Raw genomic sequence first — 22,197 nt, 5'->3', positions numbered from 1 at the left:
CCTGAATATTGAACAAGAGCATGGGTTTCATTTTATCTTCCGACAAGGCAAATTCAGCTGATTGACTAAAAGCCTTGGTGTATACAACTGGAACTGTGCATTTTGAGAATTACTTGTTCCGTTTTTTTTTAATTAAACTTTTTCCCCTGTGGAGTTGTATATTAATACTAGTAAAAAATTTAAAGAAATGAATAAATTTTGCGTGAATGGTTTTGAGAATCAGTTTAGACAAATCACTGCAAACCCTAGAAGCTAAAACTACATTACATAGAGACATTTCAATCTTGTATTTTTAATATTTTCTAAATTTTTCACAACCACAAGAACCCCTTTTGTTCCCCACAGACATTTTGGGTGGAAGGCTTCACAGTGACTAGGACTGGCTGTCATTTAACTTGGCAGAGCATAATATCTATTTTGTTTCTTGTCAAGAAATTGAGAAAAGGAGCAATAATGCAAAGCTAAATAAAAGGTAGGGTTTTTTTTAAAAAAAAGTATAGTAAATTCTGCCTCTGTTTCGGAATATTTTTATAGTCCTCTATTGAACAATATGTCTAGCCTTCTTCTGTTGCTGCGTATGATGTGTTACTTGTCTGGTTTTTAGATAACAACTGAAGAACAGTGCTCTTTAGAAAACAACAGTGTCCTGTTCCTTTCATTTCCTTGTCCTAGACGTATTGGAGCGCTTGCTCTATTGCAGAGAGCATCGTGATCTGTTTTCTAAAGCCCATGCCTTTGGCAAATGATTGTTTGTCTGCAGTCAACATACTATAGTAATATTAATGCACAGCACCATGTGTAAATAAGAAAATATCTTTTAAAAATTGCCTCAAGCCTAAACATACAGCGTGTGTGTTCTAAAGGCTGAGGCAACAGAAAGGTTTAGTCGTTGAAGTGGACTGGATACCAGCTGTAATAGAGCAGGAAACGGGTCACCACAGATGGAGAAAGTACCAGGGAACCCATTGGTATGTTACAGGGTGATTCAGTTTTTGTTATATGTTCTGCTGTAGGCTTTAGTAGTAGTAAAAGGACCTTTAATGTTTTCAATTATCTTCTTATTAAGGAGAGTAATATCACAGGCACAGGAACATGTTCTCCAATCTACTATATTCTATAACTATCCAGAAGGGATTGTGAAGTTGACACTGCGGAAATCCTACTCCATCCTGCAAAATCTCCCCCTCTCTCTCAGCTCTCAGAGGATTGAGAACGTCTGTTTCCCCTCTTCCCTTTCCAATTTCATTGCCCGTTAACTGTGGTCAACATTCTGTACCTTCTGGAGCATAATTAGTCTTTACCAGGCTGTCTTTTTGAGATTGTTTCTGTAACACATCGAAGAAGAGAAGAGAAAAACAAAGATTTTTCTGCATATGTGGGAAAAAACTTCAGTTCCCCATTTCTACTCATTAAGACTCTATTAAGGGGGCAGGACAGTTTTCTCCAATCCTGTGGGCAACCGTAGAAAAAGGATGGTACTGTTACTGCGAGCACCTTCTTGCAACTACATTTAGCTTATAAGTGGCCCCTTTATTTAGGTTCTACCAACCTAACTGTGTTGACCTGTGCTCCCAGAACCTCCAGTTTGGACTACCATAAGGTGCTGTATGTGAAGCTTCCGTTGGTACAAAATGCAGTGGCAAGATTCCTATCTGGGATCAGCCATTGGAACTCATAACCCCAGTGCTGTGTCAATTGCACAGATTATTTGCTTCTGGGTTCTGTTCAAACTGCTGGCTGTTATCTGTATGGCTTGGGGCTTTCATGCTTACCAAAGCAAATCTCCTGTTATACCACCATGCTCCAGTTATGCTCTTCATTCAGTCTTGTCCTGGTGGTACCTTCTCCTAAGGTCATCTCTGTGGCAAAAGTTAAATCATGTTTTTTCCCTGTGGTAGGATGTGATGTGAATGCCTTCCCCGATTCATTGCATTTAGTAATGTCTGTAATAATGTTTTACTTCAGAGGGTAAACTGATTTCCCATCACATACTGTATTATGAAAATGCTTGCATTCTCTGAATCAAAGCCTCATCTATATAATGAATCATTCTTGGCAAAGTCTCTCTGGCTGTTGTATATATTTTTTATTTATTTAAAACATTATATCCTGCTGGTATATCACCTCCAAATGTTGCTCCTGATTAATTTGAAGAGAAAATTGGTCTCATTTTAGACTGACTTCTTAAATTATATATGTGGGTAAGTTTGCCACGTGCCCCTGCAATGTACCCCACAGCATGTGTGGAGGATAAATCCTGTTTCAGCTGTACCTGAGACGTGCAAAGAGGCCTTTGGCTTCAGTCACCAGCTTGCAGGTTATCTGAGGCTCTGTTATAACTACAGGGACCTCTTCTATTCATTGTATTTAGATGACAAGTTGAGGCATTTTCAGAAATGTACTTTATTGTCCCATAGCTGTATTTACTGTCTGGGACAAACTAGAATAACAAATCAACTGTAGTGATTAAACTAAGAAATATTGCGCCTGAATAAATACAGGTGCAGATCTGTTAAATATGAAGGTGCAACCTTTATTCTACCATGTGTTTTAATGTTTGAAACCTGTTCTCTAAAGCACTATAAACTGTAGCAGCAGATTCTTAAGTATTCTCACCTTCTTTGGCTCCTGCTGTGTTAAGGATTTATTTGCCTGTTGAAACATATAAAACTTTTTGAGGTATTAGAAGACAAAGTAATATATCCCATAGGAAGAAAGTAAGTTCCCTTTTACAAATTGAAGTCTTAAAAGCATTGTAAAGGAATAGTAGATACATTTAAATTACTGTACAGACCCCTTTGTTGATGTGTGGTTGTTTTGCTTAAACAATGAGCTACATTTTAATTGAGACAAAAGCATAACTATTATAAAGATCTGTCAGTCTGTTGGAGTATTTTGTCGGTTTTCTTTAAAACTATGTCTAACATTGGTCCCTTAATTGATACTAGTCTAACTGAAGATCTGACACTACCAGAAGTTATCCATATACCTTCTGGATGCCTCTGGTCGTGTGATGGCAAAATGTTCATGTCTTGGATTAGATTTTTGGTTATGATATTTCATACAGGAGGAAAGTATAAAGCTGCCCCACAGTTTTCTCACTTGGAAGCTTGGCTCAAAGGAGAGGGAACCAAACCAGTCCTATCGTGGTAATTAATATCACTATGGAGGATATTCAGATGTCACAAACTTATTCACTTGATGGTCAGTTCATTATAAAGACAAAACCAGTGGGGGCGTGCACATTGTAAATAGCTGCTGATGTGACGTTGGTTATGGAGGAAATGGATTGATGATTTCCCCTGGACTGTGAGCTGGGCTAGGGAGCAAGTTGTACCTCTGCTATCAGCTGTCAGTGGGGATCCTTCAGTGGGTGAGACTTGTATGGTCCCCCTTTGAGAACTATTGTTTTAGTTCAAATTGGTGATTGAAAACTTTGTACCAAGCCTCTCTGACACATTGAAATAAAATATTTTGGGACAGCGCATTCTAAATTTAATAAATGTTAAGCTCAGTGGTACCAACAAAAATGGAGATGCTTGAGAGTTCATTGATAATAGTCTGTATTCAGAACACTAGTCCCTCCCCTCCCTTTTTAAAAATGTTCCTTTTCAGCCCTCATTTGTAACCCTGCTCCCTAAAAAAAAAATCTCTTGGCCTTCATAAGAAATGTGATTAATCTTTCCTTTATATTCTCCCTACCAGTGCTTCCGAGCGCTTTGCTGCAAAGGACCTCCGCCACCACGACCAGAGTATGACTTGGTTTGCATAGGTCTCACTGGATCAGGCAAGACTAGTCTGCTTTCACAGCTCTGCAGTGAAAATAGAGAGAACATTGTGTCTACAACAGGTAAGCTCATGCCCTTTTAAAATCTAGCTCAGATCTCTGGGAAATTCTTCTTCCAGAGCCAAAACAAAAGGTATGGGTTGAATTGGCTTTACTTTTAAGTTTGGGTGGACATTGTAGAATTAGTATTAAGCAAAGAACAGGAAACTTGTTAACACATCTAGACATTTCAGCCACAGTTTGGCTCTTTTTGGGGAGCTGGAAGTGGGATTATTTCTTGATAAATCAGACGTGAACCTGATGAGACCAAATCTAAGCAGTTACGAGCTATATCACAACATGGCCCGGTGTGACTTAAATAACATCTCATCAAAGTTGACATTATTCTTATTTGCTTTTCTACAAGCCATCTCTTACTGATCTTTGGGAGCATGAAGTATGGTTGACATGGATTCACTGGTAGATACCAATAAAGTCCTTTCAGAGAGATCTTTGTAGTGGTATGTCTTTTTGAGCAGTAAATGTATGTTGCATTTTAAGAACAGTCATTATCAAGGACTGCATGTACTGATGGCAGGAGATAACCTCCACTTTGTAGAAGAATCTATAGTTGTATCTTTATTCTCAAAGATCTCTAAATATACCTAATCTGACCTGGTCCATATTCAAGCAATGAAGATTGAATAGTATATATGCTATCTCAGCGTTTAATTTCTAAATGTAACTGTTTTGGAAGATCCCACACAGTAGCATTTGTATTTATAAGCTCAAATTTGGTGAATTGAGGAACTGCAGACCTAGGCAGACTTTTCATTTTACCTCCAAGAGTTTCTTTATATGTTTATTGTGTGAAATTTTTCATTTTTCCACCGCACAATAGACTACCATTTATGATCATATCCCATTTTGTTAAGTTCAGAGGATGTGGTCTACAGCAATTGGAAATAATTAAGGTCTTATCTACAGCAATTGGAAACAATTTTGGAAATAAAGGAGTTTGATTAAAAGGGATATATTACAAGGGATGAAGAAATAAGTAGGGAAGCCAGTTGAAATATTCAGAATGGCTATTTCCAAAGGGAATCTACCATTGAAGCACTGAGTCTTCGCCAATAAGCTGGCTTAGAACTGGCAATGCTCAGCATTGCCTATCCTCTCATCCCACAGGTGAGCAGTGACATTGTCTTGACAAATGGGATGTGGACACTTGGGAGAACTCCCTACTGTGGCTGCTGTTACCACTGATGGGTGCAGGGGAAGCAACACTGAGAGCTGGTTGATTCCCCCACCCCAAGTGCTATTTAAATTTTGTATTTATTTTGAAACTTTTAAATCTCTTCTAATCAATCAGGACTTGAAGTTGGGTACTCTAATAAACAGACCAAGAGGGAGAAGGATGAGATGGATCCAGACTAAATTTTCCATCAGGAGGGTGGAACTTTCTTTCCTCTTCCCTCCTACTGCAGCCTCAAAATGCTGTTCCTGGGGGATAGTGGTCCCAGAGGAATTATATGAGTGGTGGAATCTACAACAGCTAGTGGGAACCAATGAGAATTGTCAGTTTTGTATGGATCCATCCCCGATGTGTGGGAGCAATCTAATGAAAAGGAAGGCAAGCAGGGAAAGTCATCCCCCAACAATAGAAAGGAAACTAAAGAAGTAGTTGATCTGAATCCAACTAATGACCCCTCCAACAATTTAGCTAGCAAATTCCATGATCTAACTGCTACATCAGCTTTGGACTCAATTGAAACCAACTTGTTTATATCCTTTTCCAACCTGGACTTAAAGGAACAGGGCAATATGATAAAACATTTTCAAGTTCTTCAACAGAAACTAGATGATCTTCATCGATCGTCTCATAGAAAATATAGAAGGCCCGAAACACAAAGTCCTGCAGAAATCTACTCCACCCCAATTGCCCAAGCAAGTGCTCATGATGGAGCTCTCAACGAGCTTGAAGTTAGTGACATGGAGCATGAAGACAATGCCCCGCTGCACCTTGAACTCAGGATTGTAATTAGGAAACACAAGGCTTGCACCACACAGACCCCCAATATGATCTTGCCATTTTCCCAAGATTGACTCCCAAGTACCTCTGTCAAAATTATTTCATGGAACGTGGCAGGATGGACATCTAGGATAGGGTCACCAGGTGTTAGCTGAGTTCCTCAACAACTTTTCAATAACACTACTTCAAGAGACCTGGGCTCTAAAGGTTGTGACCCTTCCAGGATACACAACCTTTACGGAGAAAGCAATAAGAGGGAGGAAAGGGAGGCGCCCCAAAGCTGGCCTCTCTTGTATGATCTCAAATGCTCTGGAATATGATAGAGTAGAACTTCTTGATGTATGGGAGCAATATTGGACTGGAAGCTTTAACAGCTTTGGGAGAGATACTTTACCTGGAGGACTGCAATATTAAAACTACCCACCTTTCAGAGTCAACCCCAGCCTTTTCTTGGAGTAATAGTTTCTTTCCTGGATTTTCAGCTTCCCATCCCTGTTTTTATCTTCTGATTCTGATGCGGAAAGCTTTTTAGGGTTAAGAGGGAAGTGAGTCTGCAGTTTGAATCCTTAATGTCTGCTTAAAATATTTGGAATTTTGAAACACTGATACAAGTAATGATAAATCATTCTTGAACCTGGGAGGTTCTGAATTCTGGATTTAGTTATCAGTTTGCACAGTTTCTCATTTCTGAAAGATTAATTTGATTTCATAGTGTGGTATGAATTGAAAGAATGCCATAGATAAATAAAATTGGAAGGCAAACAGATTTTAAATGAAGAATTTTTCATTGCTGCTGGCATAAGCAATGGTACTCTTCTCAGATCTATCTGTTTTAGGTGAATGTAAGCCAAGCAGTGTGTATTCTGTGCTCATCCCCAGTAAAAATTCTTTAACTTTGTTAAACTAAATGTTCTGCAATGTATATATTTTATAATTATATGTAACTCTTTTGCATCCATTATTAATTTTGTGTCAGCAAATTGGATATTGAAGTTAAAGATATTGGAGATCAGAGAAGAGATTAGGGAGAAAATAATTTTTCAAACTTTGATCAAGTACTTGAACCTCATAAAATGATGAAAGCTTAAACCACTCATCTCCGATGTGGTACCTGTGGGCATCATGGTGTCTGCCAGTGAGTTTCATGGTGCCCATTTGCTTCTTCCCAAAACCCAGTCCTGGCTTTTCTCTACCTCATTGGAGCAAGAGAATCCAGAAACAATTGACCATTTATTAGGACAATACTTGGCTTGCAACTTCCCAACATTTTGTGATTGGCCCCATGTACCTGATGGCTGTCATTTTCTGCTTGGCTTCAGCCTCCACGGATGCCATTTTGCGGTTGTGCCATTCCCAGCTCAAAATTTTAAAAGCACCCTCCAGCTCACTAAAATTGGGGACCTTGGTCTACATAGGACGAGGTGGTATATTATCAAATGTGCTGCTTTGATGATGTCTATCCTGAACACGTTACTAACTCTTTTTTTAAAAAATTTTGATTTCAGGTTTTAGCATAAAAGCAGTGCCATTCCAGAATGCCATCTTGAATGTAAAAGAGCTTGGAGGTATAACAATATTAATCTCCTGCATATCTGACTGGTAGTTTTGCATTTCTTTGTCTCTATTAATAATAATAATATTTAATAGTGCACCATCAAAACCTGTACTCTAGAGAAGTAAGAAAAGACAGTCCCTGCCTGCAGATTTACAATCTAAGACTGGCTTTACACATGTTATATAAGTATTTTTCAGCCCTTTTCCAGTTGCTGAGGTGCATGTCAAAGATAGTTTCAATTTGTTTGTATCAAGTTTCTGAATCTATTGGTAGTCATGCAGGAAGGCTGATTTACAGGAAGGCTGATTGTATGATTTCAATATGTAGCAATGCATCAAGCAGGCCACACTCTAGATCTGATCTTTGGGATGGGGCTTTATGTTGATCTTGATGAAATAGAAGCGGTGCCATGGTCAGATCACTGTGTCCTGAAGGCTCATCTGGGTATGCCAACTCCTCCCCTGCATGGGCGGTGAGCTGATTTATGCTCACCTGCAGAGACTAATGGATCCAATGGGCTTCCAGAATGCTCTGCAGGATCTGATGCCCCCTGGCAGTTAGCTAGATGAGCTGGTGGAGGACTGGCAGGTCCGTCTCTCTGAAGCCATCGATGTAATCGCCCCCTATTGCCCTCTCCGCCCCTGCACCAGTTTAGCCCCCTGCTATACAGAAGAGCTAAGATGGATAAAGCGGGAGCTGAGATGGCTTGAGCAAGTGTGGTGGGAGTGGCGGGTCAAAGAGACGAGATTGCCTTATAGAGCGTTTATGAAAGCCTATGAGGTAGCTATGAAGGCAGTGGAGTTCTGTGCTGCCTCCATAGTGTCATCAAGCTCATGCCCAGCAAAATTATTCCAAGTAGTTCAGTCTCTGGTCTCCCTTTCCCAGGGAGATCGCCAAATTGGAAATTCGTACATTAGCTGTGAGGCTTTTGCGAGCTACTTTGTGGATAAAATCTACCAGCCACAGTAGAAACAGTGAGTGAACTGGAGGCCCCTTGGCCAACTTCTGGTCCTATTTTAGATCACTTCAGTCCACTCTCTCAGGAAGAGGTTGACAGGATCCTGTGACTGGTGAGGCCCTCCATGTGCTCCCTGGACCCCTGTCTTTAGTGGCTAGTAAAAGCCAGCATGAATGGGCTGAAGGCCCCGCTGGAGGCTATTACTAATCTATCTCTGAGCTCTGGAACTTTTCCAAGGGTGTTAAAAGAAGCTGTGGTGAAGCCACTTCTGAAAAAACCATCTTTTGACCCCACTGACCTGTCCAGTTACTGCCTAGTTTCAAACCTCCCGTTTCTGGGCAAGGTGATTGAGTGGGTGGTGATGGAACAGCTGCAGGTTTTCTTGAAGGATTCCTCTGTCCTGGACCCATTCCAATCCAGTTTCCATCCAGGTCATGGGATGGAGACGGTGCTGGTTGCCCTCACAGATGATCTTCACAGGATTGGGGTGGGTTGGCACTGCTGGTGTTAGATCTGTCAGCAGTGTTTGACATGGTCGACTATGACTTGTTGACCTACCGCCTCACTGATGTGTGGATATGAGGGATAGCCTTACAGTGGCTGGTCTCCTTTCTCCGTGGTCAGGAATAGAGGGTGGCACATGGGGAAAAGTTACCGTCATGTTGCCCATTGGAGTGCAGTGTCCTTCAAGGGGCAATACTCTCCCCTTTGTTGTTCAGTCATTATATGCGCCCCCTCACACAGCCGGCACAAAGGTTTGGACTGAGATGTCACAAATATGCAGATGACACCCAGTTGTATCTGCTGATGGACAGCTGGCCCAGCTCTGCCTCAGCTTTAGAGGTAATGTCTGGCTGGGTGAAGACAGAGGTCTTGTACTTGGATCGTGGGCTGTTGGATTAGGAGCTTTCGATGGGGCACCACTTGCACCTGCTCCAGCAGTCAGGAGTCTGGGAGTGACACTGGATGCCTCCTTGTCAGTGAAGGCCCAGGTTGTGGCAGTTGCCCAGTTAGCTTTTTTCCGTCTCCAGCAGGCAAAGTAACTTGCCCCTCCCTATCTTTTGACCCATGACCTAACAACAGTGATCCATGCAACAGTCACCTCCAGATTGCACTACTGTAATTTGTTTATGCAGGACTTCCCTTGGGTCTGACCCGGAAATTACTACGGGTCCAAAATGCTGCTGCACTCATCCTTACTGGTGTTCCATATAGGGCGTGTATTACTCCCATCTTGCAGCAGCTGCATTGGCTCCCTGTGGAGTTCCAGATAAAATTGAAGGTTTTGGTTTTGACCTTTAAAGCCCTTAGTGGACAGGGACTGGCATACCTATAGGACTGCCTCTTGCCATATGTATCTCGGAGAGTACCAAGGTCAGCTGATAAACACCTACTGGTGGTCCCGGGCACCAGGGAGTCTAGACTGGCCTCAACCAGAGCCAGGGCCTTTTCGGTTCTGGCTCCAACCTGGTGGAACTCTCTATCGGTGGATACACGGACCCGCCAAAATTTACTGTGTTTTCAGTCGGCCTGCAGCACTGAGATATTCCTCCGGGCATATGGTTGAGGCTGGTCCAGGAGAGCATCCCAGCCAGTCATCAGGAGAGCCTCCCAACCGGCCTCTTGTCAGGGGGGGCTGTCTGATCATCTGGCCCCCCTATATGAGCTGTAAGTGTAACCTGAATAGCTTGTTCCCCCTCCTTCTCCCCACCCTTCTGTGTATTGCTGGCAAGGGTGGGTTGTAGGGTTGCTGTCTGGAGGTGGTATGAGATATTCTGATTTTATTGTAAATTGTATGTTTTTATTGCTGTAACCTGCCCTGAGCCCGCTTGTAGGAAGGGCAGGAAAGAAGGCTCAATAAAGAAAATAAAAATAAATAAGGTAGACTGTACAGGAGTAGGAGAGTTGTGCCATCAAAAGGGGATGGCAAGGAGAAGGTAAAAGAAGCAGGAGAACAAATGTAAATTAAGGAGTGTATATTTAGAATGTAGTAGATGACTAGAATAACTTGAACTTCAGAAGAAAGATGATGCAATAGAAAACAAGCATAGGAAAAATGTGGCTTTCCAGAAAGATTAGTTGTGATAGAATAAAGAATGTGACAGAAACCCAAAAGATTGACCAGCTACAACTGTGTTGGCAGGTTGCACAGCAATGAGATATGAGTTTGCAAAGTAGCAGAGTTTGATAATAGCGCAATGGAAATAAGTAGACAAACTTCTGTGATTCTAGCTCGATAAAACTACTTAACTACATAATAGGATTAAAAGAGTACATTTAGTAGGAAAAACAACAAACAGTTTCTGACTACGTCTTGATAGTCTCAGCTAGGTACTAGAGAGAAAGAAGTATGGACTGCATGGTCTAGTGAAGTAGTAGTGGTGGTGGCAGACTGAACAAAGAGCAATAAAACCTTAGCATATGTTGCTAGCTAATTGCCCCCCAATAAACTGGCTCATCCAGTAGACGTTCCTGGATTCCCTCATTAAAACTAAAGACACCCACTTTCTCTGGCAGGAAGTTCTCTCGAAGCCTAAGTGGTCCTATGCTAACTAGCTATCTGACTAAACAAACAGGACAACAATTTAACTCTTTCATGACTGAGCATAGGACACTTGCAAAAATTCCAACAAACTGCTATGACTAAAGGAAATATGTAAGTGCTGTTTTAGGAATAAGATGAAGTCATGGAAGATTTTAGATATCCTCTTGCCTCTTTGATTTCAATTTTGTTTAATGTTGGACTGTATGCAACGTAGTAGAATGGACTACGTTTTTCTGACTTGGAACTTGGAAATGAGAATCATTGGCAACTGAAAATGAACAGAAGGCCTAGCAGAGTCTGGCATCATAGAGATGGGCAGTGGAGAGGAAGTTTTAGTAAGCCCCGGCATTTTCGCTTTCAGCAGTAGAGCTTGAGTCATCTGTTATGCGTTAACTTAAGATGGCAAGGAGGTGATTTCCTTTCTACAGCCATTCTGCAGAAGAAGAGAGCCCAAGAGCAAGGCTCTTTCCATTCACCTGTTTTGCTGGCCGTCACATGGCCCAACACCCTTGAATGCCATCAAGCACCAATCACCTTGAGAAGGAGGGGAAAGACACATTGGGAGACAGAGACAAAATACATTCAAAAAGGTTTTGCTGGAAGACTGTGAACTGGATTGCCATTCTGAAGTGTCCCTAACATAGAGCATAAAAATGTCAGGCATCATCCCAGCAGCTGAGACAGGTGCTTGAACAGCAGAAGACTCAAGAGTCTTTTTCTGGTTCTGGTATGTGGCATCACCAGAACAGACTTGGAAGAATGTGTTGAAGTTGTATTGTGCAAAATTCTTGGTAGTTACCAAGGGACAAATATCTATCCTTCATGCCCAACATTGGCAGAAAATGACTCAATCTATGTCTTGGTCCCTGTACCCCTGAGAAATAATTGTTAAAGTAGCCAGTAGCAAAATACTGCTGATTTTAAGCAATTGCTGATGAAGTTGTGAATTAAATGTCCCCAAGTGAAGGAGGAAGTTAATCTAGAGTGTTGCAGTGTTTATGTTGTAAGTTCTTAACCTTGATGCACTTAAGTGCATTTCATTCTGGAATTTGTAATTGCTCTTGGGGTTATGCAAGAAGCCTTTGCAGGAGGACTCCAGCCTACCTGAAAAATACTGAACTGCCTAGTTTTGCCACCAGAACTGGTCTGCTCCTGAGTTGGAAGTTTCTGAAGATGATTCAACCCATACCTAAAGCGCTGGAAATTACTTGGTAATTTCCCCAAGGATTGAGGTGCTAATGAGTGGAAATCCTGAAAGGGGAAGTCCAAGTAGAAAAGGAGGGGCTGCTGGAATCTTGTATATCGGTGTGATTCATGTTGGAAAATCAGGACAGATAATGCTGGAAGGCAAAGCACGCTTGCTGTGTTAGAAACCAAAACAACTTTAGTTTTTAGCTGCTGAAAAAGACAAATTATAAACTTTTATTCATAATTATACTTGATAGAGCTCCATTAACATACATAAGCCTTTTTGGTTTTGCTGCTGCACTTAAAAGTTAGATACATTTAAGGGTAGTGTGTGATACCTGAGTGCCATATTGCCTGCGATTTAGTGGTGTTCACCTGTTAAGAGATCTTTTATATGCATGGGGAGTTGCCACGTAATTAATTAAATCATCGAAGTAATTTTTAGTGAGGATATTTATACAACATCATAGCTATTTATATTAACTTCATCCACTGTTTAATGAACAACTACAATCCTGGAATATGTTCTGGATGAAAAAGAATTCTATGATGGTTGTGACGCTTCTCTTCCCAGTTTAAGCAAAACACTGGCTGATTCCACACACGTTGGATAATGCACTTCCAATCCTCTTTAGAGATCATTTTGAACTGGATTTTTCGAGTGTGAAACAAAAAATCCACTTCCAAACGATAACTAAAGTGCATTATCCAACGTGTGCGGAATCAGCCACTCACATTTATGTGAATAGTGCAGTTTTGTTATAGTACTTTCTGTTGCCTCTTTTGTATGCATTCTTCATAGGGCAGCCTTCAAAGTAAAATAAAATTCCCAGCAAGGTACTTACTATTTCCCTCAACTAATGCTATTACTTCAACCTCTTAATGAACTCATGCATCTAATCACTCAGTAAAACAGGGAAGACAGATGTCCGCTTTGACCATCTCCCTTGTTAGATGAGGAGGAAAGAAGGATCCAGAACCGAAGAAAAAGCAAACGCCTTAGATGCTTTTCCACCTTGAATTAGCTGACATATTTGTAATCCAGGAACAGGTGTTGAGTAGGTGATGTGAAAGGACTCTGCAAAAGAAGTGGCCTTTTGAGAATATGGGTAAGATGACGTTTACAGGGTGGTTTGTATGCATTAGCTAAAGATCTCTGGCAGAAATGAGAACAATCAAAGGGTTTTGCTTGTGGGCATGCAGCAAGTTAAAAGTGGTATTAAAGGCATTAAAAACTGTTTGCACTTGTGGGATAGGAAGAGAAGCCAGTGAACAGGAGGTGTTAGTTTGGGAGTTTTGGACAGAGATGAAGGAAACAAAGTCAGCAAGTAGCAGCAATTGTGGCAAGGGATGATGAACTCCTACAAGAATTTTGGTACTAGGAATGGAGAAGGCAGAGTGAGTTTTCCAGGACAAAATATGAGATAGGCAATTCAAAATACCAAAAAAGGCAATCAGAATTGAAACTGACATTTTATATATACAAATGTAGGTGTAATGTACATCTATATCCTAATGATATTTTTACTTGTTTTAACATTTTTTTTAAACTTAAAGGGGCTGACAATATCAGGAAATACTGGAGTCGTTATTACCAGGGATCTCAAGGAGTAATATTTGTATTAGACAGTGCCTCTTCCGAAGATGACCTAGAAACAGCTAGAAATGAACTGCACTCGGCTCTTCAGCACCCACAGTTATGCACTTTGCCATTTTTAATATTGGCCAATCATCAAGACAAGCCAGCAGCTCGTTCAGTACAAGAGGTAATGCGTCAACATCTTATGTGTTCTTCTCTCTGTGTGTGTGTCTACGTTTTGTGCTCTTTTCTCTCTGTTTAAAGGGAGAAAGAGGCTTTAAAATGTCTTTATCAAAAACTATCAAGAATGCCTGTGTGATTTCTTTTAAGTCTAGAATTTTTTTTGTAGCTAATGTTCTTAAGTGTATTTCCTATTGGTTTGTGTGTAGAGCAAAAGAAGTCTGTAGGCAGACTTCTTTATAAATGTTTATTTGCTCCTTTCTCCATTGGTTCCTGGACTTTAAAAAAATATTTAACTATTCTTCCTCATTGGTATGAAGCATGGAGTCTCACAGCCCTTCGCTGCCTTCCCTTCCAGCGCCTTTGCCCTGCCACTCTTGCTGCTTAAAACTTTGAACTAACTGAGCCTTGGCAGGGCAAAGACTCCAGAAGGGGGACAATCCGGCACGTTAGAGGCAGCAAAGGGCTGTGAGAGAATCTGTCCCCTCCAGAGCCTTCTCCGCCAGCTCTGTCCTTTAAAACTACATTTCCCATCTAACATTGCATCTCCTAGCACATGAAGAACACGTGTCAGAAGTCGTTTAGAGAGACTCTTAGTCTGAAAAATAAGTTATTTGGTTCTTTAGATCTTTGTGAAGGTAAGGAAATCATTACATACTTTTGAAATAAAATTAATAAACTTCCGTTATGTGTTGCTTTGATTAGTAATATTATATTTTGTCAATGCTCAGCTGGTCATGCTGGAAATTGCAGCAGTTCTCCTATACTGCTATGAACATTTGAGTTTACAAATAATAGTTGCATAATATGGCACCCTGCAGAGTTGTCTGCTGCTGCTCATACTTTGATTGCAGGCAGCCCTGTTGTTATCAGTTACATTTAACTCTATGAACGGTGCATAGTTACTTTTGAATACACTTAATATGTGTGTGCTCCCCGTGGAGGTTTAATTTGCATTCATTTTTTGTTATATCCTGTGTTTACTTGTGGCTCCCAGTAGTATCCCATCTCAGGGACTGATCTGGTCTGTTTTCAGCAATGCTGCTTCATCAGCATCAGGACTACAATGTGGTGAAGGGAAGAGGTTTAAAACCCTTCAGCTCCATATTGTTTTGCTAATTGAAACCACTGCCACCACCCTCGTGCTGCTGTTTGCCCTGAAAAGGAAATATATTTCCTTACCAAGGTGGTTTCTATTTGTGAAACTGTTCAGAGTGGAAGAATCCCTCCCTCCCCGCTTCTGACAATGCTGGAGTTGCTTGGTGCATCTCTGGAACCACCAAGAGACTTTGGGGTTTGGTAAAATCATAGAAATCAGTAAAATCCTGGTGACCTCGCCTCTGAGTTTTAGCCTGAAGTGATGCTGACCCATTGACAGTGTTTCCCCCCATTTCCTCCCCCTGCCTTGCTCATTTGAGCATGAGTGAGGCCCAGAAGGTGGCGGTGGGAGATTGCCTGCCATAGCGGGTAAGTTGACACCTCTAGACAAAGTCCTGCATAGCAGTTGTTAGTGCTGGGAAGATCCAGTCTCTGGCTTGGATCCAATGGAATGTTTCCATGTCTACAACAGTAACTGCAAAGCAGAAGCTGCTAACGGGTTCTGAAAAAAACTTTCACAAATACTGTTCTGGGGTATATTCATACTCTAAGCCAAATTCCAGTGAATCTTGGGACAGAAAAATGCCGCACAAAAATGGCTTGTGGTATCAGAATCCACTGAGTTTCACAATACCCAAACATCCAGAGCCTGAAAACATATTTTCACCTGAGGCAGAAAACATCTGTGGTAACATTAATAAATGTTAATCATGTTTCTACCTAGAATGGTTTTTTCTGCCCCCCAAATATCAGAGATACTTTCTCCAGGTTATCAGAAGAGATTGCATCTCTCCAGAGTACTTAAAGGCTTTTCTGGTTTAATGTTTTTGCTCTTCCGTACTCTTGTACTCCAGCATGCTTTTGGGCAGGGGTAACCCATGTACAACTAATTTTTGTAGGGATTGTGATATAATACTTTTTCTGTTGCAAAATCACACTAATGACCAGTATGGTTCTGAAGATGAGATTATTTTGTGTCTGGGGCATCTGGATTTATGTTTCTGTCATCAGCATACAAGGAAGAGGAGGATAGAAATAGGTATAGAGGGTAAAGTGCTATATATCAGGCACAGTTGCTAATCTTTAATACGAGAGTAATTGTGATCCACTCCAGAGAATAGTGTGAGGGTAAACGTGAAGATTGCAGGGCATTTTTCAGGTTGGAGTACTGTATGAATGATGAGTAGTAGTCGCAAAATCATTTTGTCTACCACTGTTCAAGAGCCAAAGAAATTCTGCAGCAGCTGGTAGTGATATTCACTTGTGGGAGGTGTATTGTAAGTTTTCCAAATATGAAGCTTTTTAGCAAATATTTTTCCTTATAAGTTGCATTTTCAAAAATAGCATTGTACAAATTATTTGTTCAAGCCATTAAGAAGAAAACCACATGTAACTTAATTCACAAACCAAATAATGAGATCCAAAATAGTATGGTAACATTGTTTGCTTATATGACAAGCATCTCTTGTGCTTTTCAGGGCCATACTGGTTCACAAGTGTATTAAGACTGAGTGTTTGTAGCGGCTGTATTTCTCAATTACATAACCTTGGCTGCAACCTGACAAATATTTTCTTGAATGTAAATCCATTAAGCTCAGTAGAATGTATTTAAATGTGCAGAGGATTGCATTGTTAGTATTTCTTGCTTTTTAAAAAATGTTTCATTGTTATCAGTTTCATTTTTTTCTACCTTAACAAATTAAGCTGTCATTTAAAAAAAAAAAGTATGTTGCTCATCTTAGCAATATGATCTGTGTAATTGTGTACATATAAGGAAAACTATATATATTCACTAAGCTGATTTGAACACTCACTAAGCTGATTTGGACATTCAGAAGAAGCGGGGATTTAAGAAGTGTGGCTTGTAGAGCTGTATCCGTGGTTCTGATGTACTGTCCAAAGAAGGAGCTTGTTTATCCAGCGTTCAAAGTTTCTGGAACACAATGATCTCTCTGCGGTGAGACTGAGTCCTTGCTTTAAAATGTTACAAGTGGGACTTTAGAAGTATGCTTCTTAAATATCATCTCCCCCCCACCCCTTCATAGAGCCTCCATTGGTCCCACTGTAGGCTTGTCTAATGTGGATGTTACTACTCTATTGTTAGAACCCAGATGGGACCAGCCTAAAGCCACTCTAATAATTACTATATCCTGCTGTTCATCTGTGTATTTTGTAGCCTCTCTTCAGTACATTAAGTTCCAGCTCTCGATAATATTGAACAAGGTTTTTTTAAAATAGGTTGAGAAACCTCAGTGCTCCTAAGGGTGACTGAGAGAAGGAGCAGCCTCTTGGATCAAACCAGTTTGGCTTTGGTTTATTAAACAGAAAGGGAAAAAACACAATCTTTCCAGTCTTAGCTCCAAAGCCTTCGCTATTTTCTTGGCATCCAAATAGATCAGTTTATGGGGCTGTATGATGAGCAAAATGTAGGCTCTTTCCCAGTTAATTAAGCCTTCCATTTTCTGCTAATTACTATAATGCAGCCTTTGTTTTGAATGGCGTCCAGGAACTTTTGTCTGAATGGTTCTATAATGCTGTCTAGGAAGCTCTTATAGATACCCATTCAAAATGTACTCCATTGAAAACCCATCTGGGCCTTGTGCTTCCCCCCTTTTAATTGCCTGTTCAGACTTTTTCCTTGTTGGCTCACAATTCGTGTGTGTGCAAGACTCCCCTCCTTCCCAGACAGCTGTGTAGCAAAGGACATGGAAGAGGACCCCCAGTTAAAGGACTGGTATCTTCCTTCTCTTTGGACTGAGAGTTTATCCCAATCCAGCTTTCATAATCAATTTCCCCCTTTTAAAATTTTGCTTACCTAATTGATTACTTTGTAGGTCAGCTGACTGGGTCATGTGAGACCCCCGCTAGTTCACTAGATATTTTTTTTGTGTCACTTGATAGTCATCTGAGTTCACTGCCCACGTGACTATATCATAGTAAACAAGAATTTAAGAAGATGCGTGTATGCCTAATCTCCATATGGTCGTTTTTATAATAGTTTATTAAACATTTCTGCCTTTGTTTTTGTAACTTGTAAAGAGCTATAGCTAATAGAAAATCAGTTGTTACATACATTTGTTTATATTGATACCTTCACTACCCCTTTTAAACAGGGACAATTGGGATAAAAGAATCAATGGAATGGAGGGAATAAATGGTTGACCCTTTCACTACCTGTGTTCCCACTCCAGGTCCTTTCCCAGTGGCATTTCCCCGCCTGAATTCCAATTGAAAAAAAATTCATTTAAAACCCTACAAATGAGAGTGTATTGGGCATCAGACTGTTTTAGATGGGAAGTGGGAAGTGCTTAAACAGCTCTGTCCTCTGTCACTCATGTAATATCTTGTGATCATGAAACCCACTAGAAGTGGGTATTCCTAATTTAAAGTCAGTTGGCTATCATTGCACATTTCTGTGTAATGTAAAGCTTGGGCCTGAATGTCTTCCAAATGTGGTGATTTTTGTTTGTATTCAGTTCAAGAAAAAAGTGGCTTTTACTTCAGGAAAGATCAAGTGCTCATTAGTTATTTCTTGATTTTCTTCATATGTCAGCATTCTCTTGAGGCTGGGATGTATCCAAGGATGAGAGGCTCCGAATATTTCCAGTATTATGCAACAAAGGTTTTAAGAAAAACTCAGTGTTGTATGTTAGACTGGAACATAAAACTTGCTTGCATTCATGTAAATGCATTACTACTAAAAGTTTCAGTGCCATTTAACTAGCCAGATGTTTGGCATGCTCTGCTTACTTGTATTGAACTATCTCCCTTGAGCATAAGATACAGCTATAAAACTTGGTATGAACATTCATGATGGAACTCTCAATTTCATGTTTGAAAAGTCTTATATATTTATCAGTTTTCAAGGTGGGGTAAAAGTATTGTCTGGTGAGAATATAGAATGTTCACAAATGTTCACAGAGTTTCTGACAGAAACTCTCAGTAGGCACTTACTTTTTTTGTGAAGCACATGTGACCAAAAAACAGAAATAAGGAGCAAGAGGAAACAATATCGCAGATAAGATTCTGAGATAAAGAAGGGATTGGGGAAAGCGCGGGGAATGGGGGAGAGGATTAATATGGACAGGACCTAAGAGAATAGAAAGAAGATACAAGAGTACTGGTCAAGCAAAGAGGTTGCTTGTCTGTGTCTGAAATAGAAAGCAGTTGCCTGAAAAGCCAAGCTATATGGAAATTGTGATGGAGGCATGGAGCTAATATTGTGGGTGAAGTGAAATTTAAATTCTAAATTTTTCTCAAGATTCATTTGTTAGTGTACAGGTTCAGTTCAAATTTGCTTTTCTATTGGTCGGTTTGTAGTTATTTCTTACAGTGCAAATCAAACAGCCTGAACAATTTCCTTTGCAACATAAAAAATTTATTAGCCACCTTTCTGTGGCTTTCAACGTAAATAATGCAATAAGTATAAAGATATATAAAACCACAGTTGAAAAACCACAATTTAAACTACCAAAAGTAAAAACTTAACTAATTGAGTGCTCTCTTGAATAAAATCATCTCTGTCTCCTAAAGATCAAGATTGAGGAGACCACGTGCATTTCCCTGGGAAGATTGTTCCATAATTGTGGGTCTGCCACCCAAAAGCCCCTCTCCCATGTACCCAGTAACTGAGCTTCTTTGGTTGATGGAACTGTGAGGAGGGCTTCTCTCTATAATCCTAACTCCCGGGCAGGAATATATGGAAGAAGATGGTCTTTCAGATACTCCATCCCCAAGCCATGTTGGGTTTTGAATCCTAAACATTTGCACACAACAGGAATTACCTTTCATGCCTAGATGGGTGTTCTACATGGGCCACAATTTATATAGTACATTCAAGCATTCAAAGGACTTCATGTGCAACAGCCCATAAGAGGTTAGTTTATCATCTTTACACTTTTAGTGGGGAACTGTTGAAAAACATCTTAGATAAGGGCAGCTAAGCTTGTGTTAAGATGTGAACCTAAGATACTCCATCTTATACTCTTGGGTACTATGTTTCTGCAGCTGTCAGGCTTGAGACAGCAGCTTTTGATACACTTGTTCAGTTAATCAAGGGGTGCATGGATGCAGTGGTGTAAATTAAACATTTATAAAGCAAATAAACAAATGCCAGATCTTCAAGTTGAGGACCACCATTATGTACAGAAAATGGATGGATATTGGCATTAGGGTGATGAGGTTTGAAATAAAATTTGACAAGATTGCTGGTTTTGGACGCCTTAAGGTGAAAATTCTGACACCCTTACAAATATAGAACACCCTACTTAAACTAATAAAGAGTCCAGTAGCACCTTTAAGACTAACCAACTTTATTGTAGCATAGGCTTTCAAGAACCACAGCTTTCTTTGTCAGATGCATGATTACTACAGTCTAATACAGCTAACTCTTCGGGACCTACTTAAACTATACTATTGATGTTTATTTGGGAACATTGATCACTTGGATTAGTATGAATAGCAATTACTAAAGCAGAAGTGTATGTGCATTGCCTAGTCTTGAATTTATATTATGATCATCCACAATGTAGAAAAAACTATAATACTTTATTTACCTCTGTATTTTAAATTACAAGACAGATCTACACACTTATGCTGCTATCAAGTGAACTATATTGAATTTTTGAACTGAAGTTAATGCTACAGGCAATGTCTGTCCCATTATTTTTTCTGAAATGTAGTCTGTCTAGTGTATAATGGCACTTTGTTAAAGGAATAGGAAGTCATTTTCCCCTTCTCATTTTCACAGTGAGCTATGATTCAGCTGCAAACATACACCCTTGGAGAGATGTGACGTACCAGCTATCTAGCATCTGGGAATAATTGTTATGGCCATAAGCAGGGTTATGAATATAATAAAATTCTTTTAATGATGATTTAGTATTATGATATTGTATCATAGGTCATCATGTAATCTCAGGATACATGTTTTCTCAAAATAGGTTCAAATATCGGTGCTAAATGATAACAGATATAGTGAATGTTTCAGAAACCCGGTGGAATGGGGAAAATCAGTTGGTTAGAGATATCTTTGGATATAAACTAGATATATGGACAGGACAGGAAAGATTGTGTAGGGAGTGGGGTAGCTCTATTTATCAGAGGTCATATAGTCAAACTAGAAAACAGAAGGGAAAAATATTTTTAGGTTTACTAAGTACATGTGTGTTCAAGTCAGGCCATAGAGGCAAGGTTTTTGGATATCATAAACAACTGTATTGAAACAGTTACTCACAGAGCCAACTAATGAAGAGGTGATCTTGTAATTGTTTTGAGCAGAGCTTGTGAACTGATGTGAGATGTAGATGTTGTACCAGTTGGGAACAGTAAAGTTCAGCATTTATATTAATGCAGTTGCCTCCAAAGTCAGGGGGGGGGAATCATGTTTTATTTTGGATGAGGGGACTAGTCATAAGAAAGTTAAAAGGGAGAATCAAAAGAGTCAGATCCCTCTAGGATGTCTGAAAGCCATTTATTAATATGTAGGTTGAAGCCCAGATAGAATGCATAGGCAAGAAGGCTTCCTTTAAGTAGTGTAAGCTGATAATAAGGCAACCAAAAAGAATTTGAGGAGCAGGTTGCTAAAAATAAACAGTGACAATAAACATTTCTTCAGATAGCAGGAATGTGCCCAGAAACACGGTTGGGGCGCTGAATAACACAAAGGTGGAAAGATGAGGAGATGGCTTTGTTGATGGACAATAGGTTCAGAACAGACATAAGGAAACACTTTTTCATTCACTGAGCAATTAAATTGTTGGATTCAGATTCAGTGCAAGTGGATTTGCTCATTGTTGTTCCTATTTTGTAGTCCCCGTAAAATGACTGTTTCCATTTTGTTCTCCCACTCTAGTCTTTTGAAAGATGTTTTATGTTAGTTACAATTTTTTCAATGCAACTTGCTAGCATTATTAGTTTCCTAGGGATTCAAGATGCTAAATCTCTGGGTAGATATATCTTTAGAGCTCAGGCATGTCAGCACATGGACGGTGAGGAACTTATGCAGCGCTTTTTCTCATATGGCAGCTACTGAGGTACATTTTGATGACACCATAGGATATTCGAGAACCAATGTGTTATGAGGGATAGACCTGAGAGAACCAGGTTCAAATCCCCACAGTGACATGAAAGCTCACTGGGTGACCTTGGGCCAGTACACTCTCAGCCAACATACCTCACAAGCTTGTAAGGATAAAATGGAGGAGAGAAGAATAATGTAAGCCACCTTGGGTTTCAAGAGTGGAGAAAGGTGGAGTATAAATAAAGTACATAAATAATTTTTTCTAGTAAATTTTA

The 22,197-nt window shown here is 40.0% G+C and overlaps 1 protein-coding gene across 3 annotated transcripts in view; it reads left to right on the top strand.

Moving 5' to 3' along the window:
* ARL15 (ADP ribosylation factor like GTPase 15) overlaps window positions 1-22,197 on the top strand; it is a 223,944-nt gene that overhangs the window by 61,241 nt on the left and 140,506 nt on the right. For 2 of the 3 annotated variants that reach the window (XM_054987172.1, XM_054987174.1), the window contains exons 2-4: window positions 3,706-3,850; window positions 7,304-7,363; window positions 13,602-13,810. In XM_054987172.1, the coding sequence (XP_054843147.1) occupies window positions 3,706-3,850; window positions 7,304-7,363; window positions 13,602-13,810 (414 nt within the window). The remainder of the gene's footprint in view (window positions 1-3,705; window positions 3,851-7,303; window positions 7,364-13,601; window positions 13,811-22,197) is intronic. The other variant, XM_054987173.1, reaches the window with a different exon arrangement.

The sequence above is a fragment of the Eublepharis macularius genome, chromosome 8, assembly GCF_028583425.1.
Source record: "Eublepharis macularius isolate TG4126 chromosome 8, MPM_Emac_v1.0, whole genome shotgun sequence".
Classification (NCBI taxonomy): domain Eukaryota; kingdom Metazoa; phylum Chordata; class Lepidosauria; order Squamata; family Eublepharidae; genus Eublepharis; species Eublepharis macularius.
Note: the sequence above shows the minus strand (reverse complement) of the source record. Positions and strands in the feature narration are given on the sequence as shown.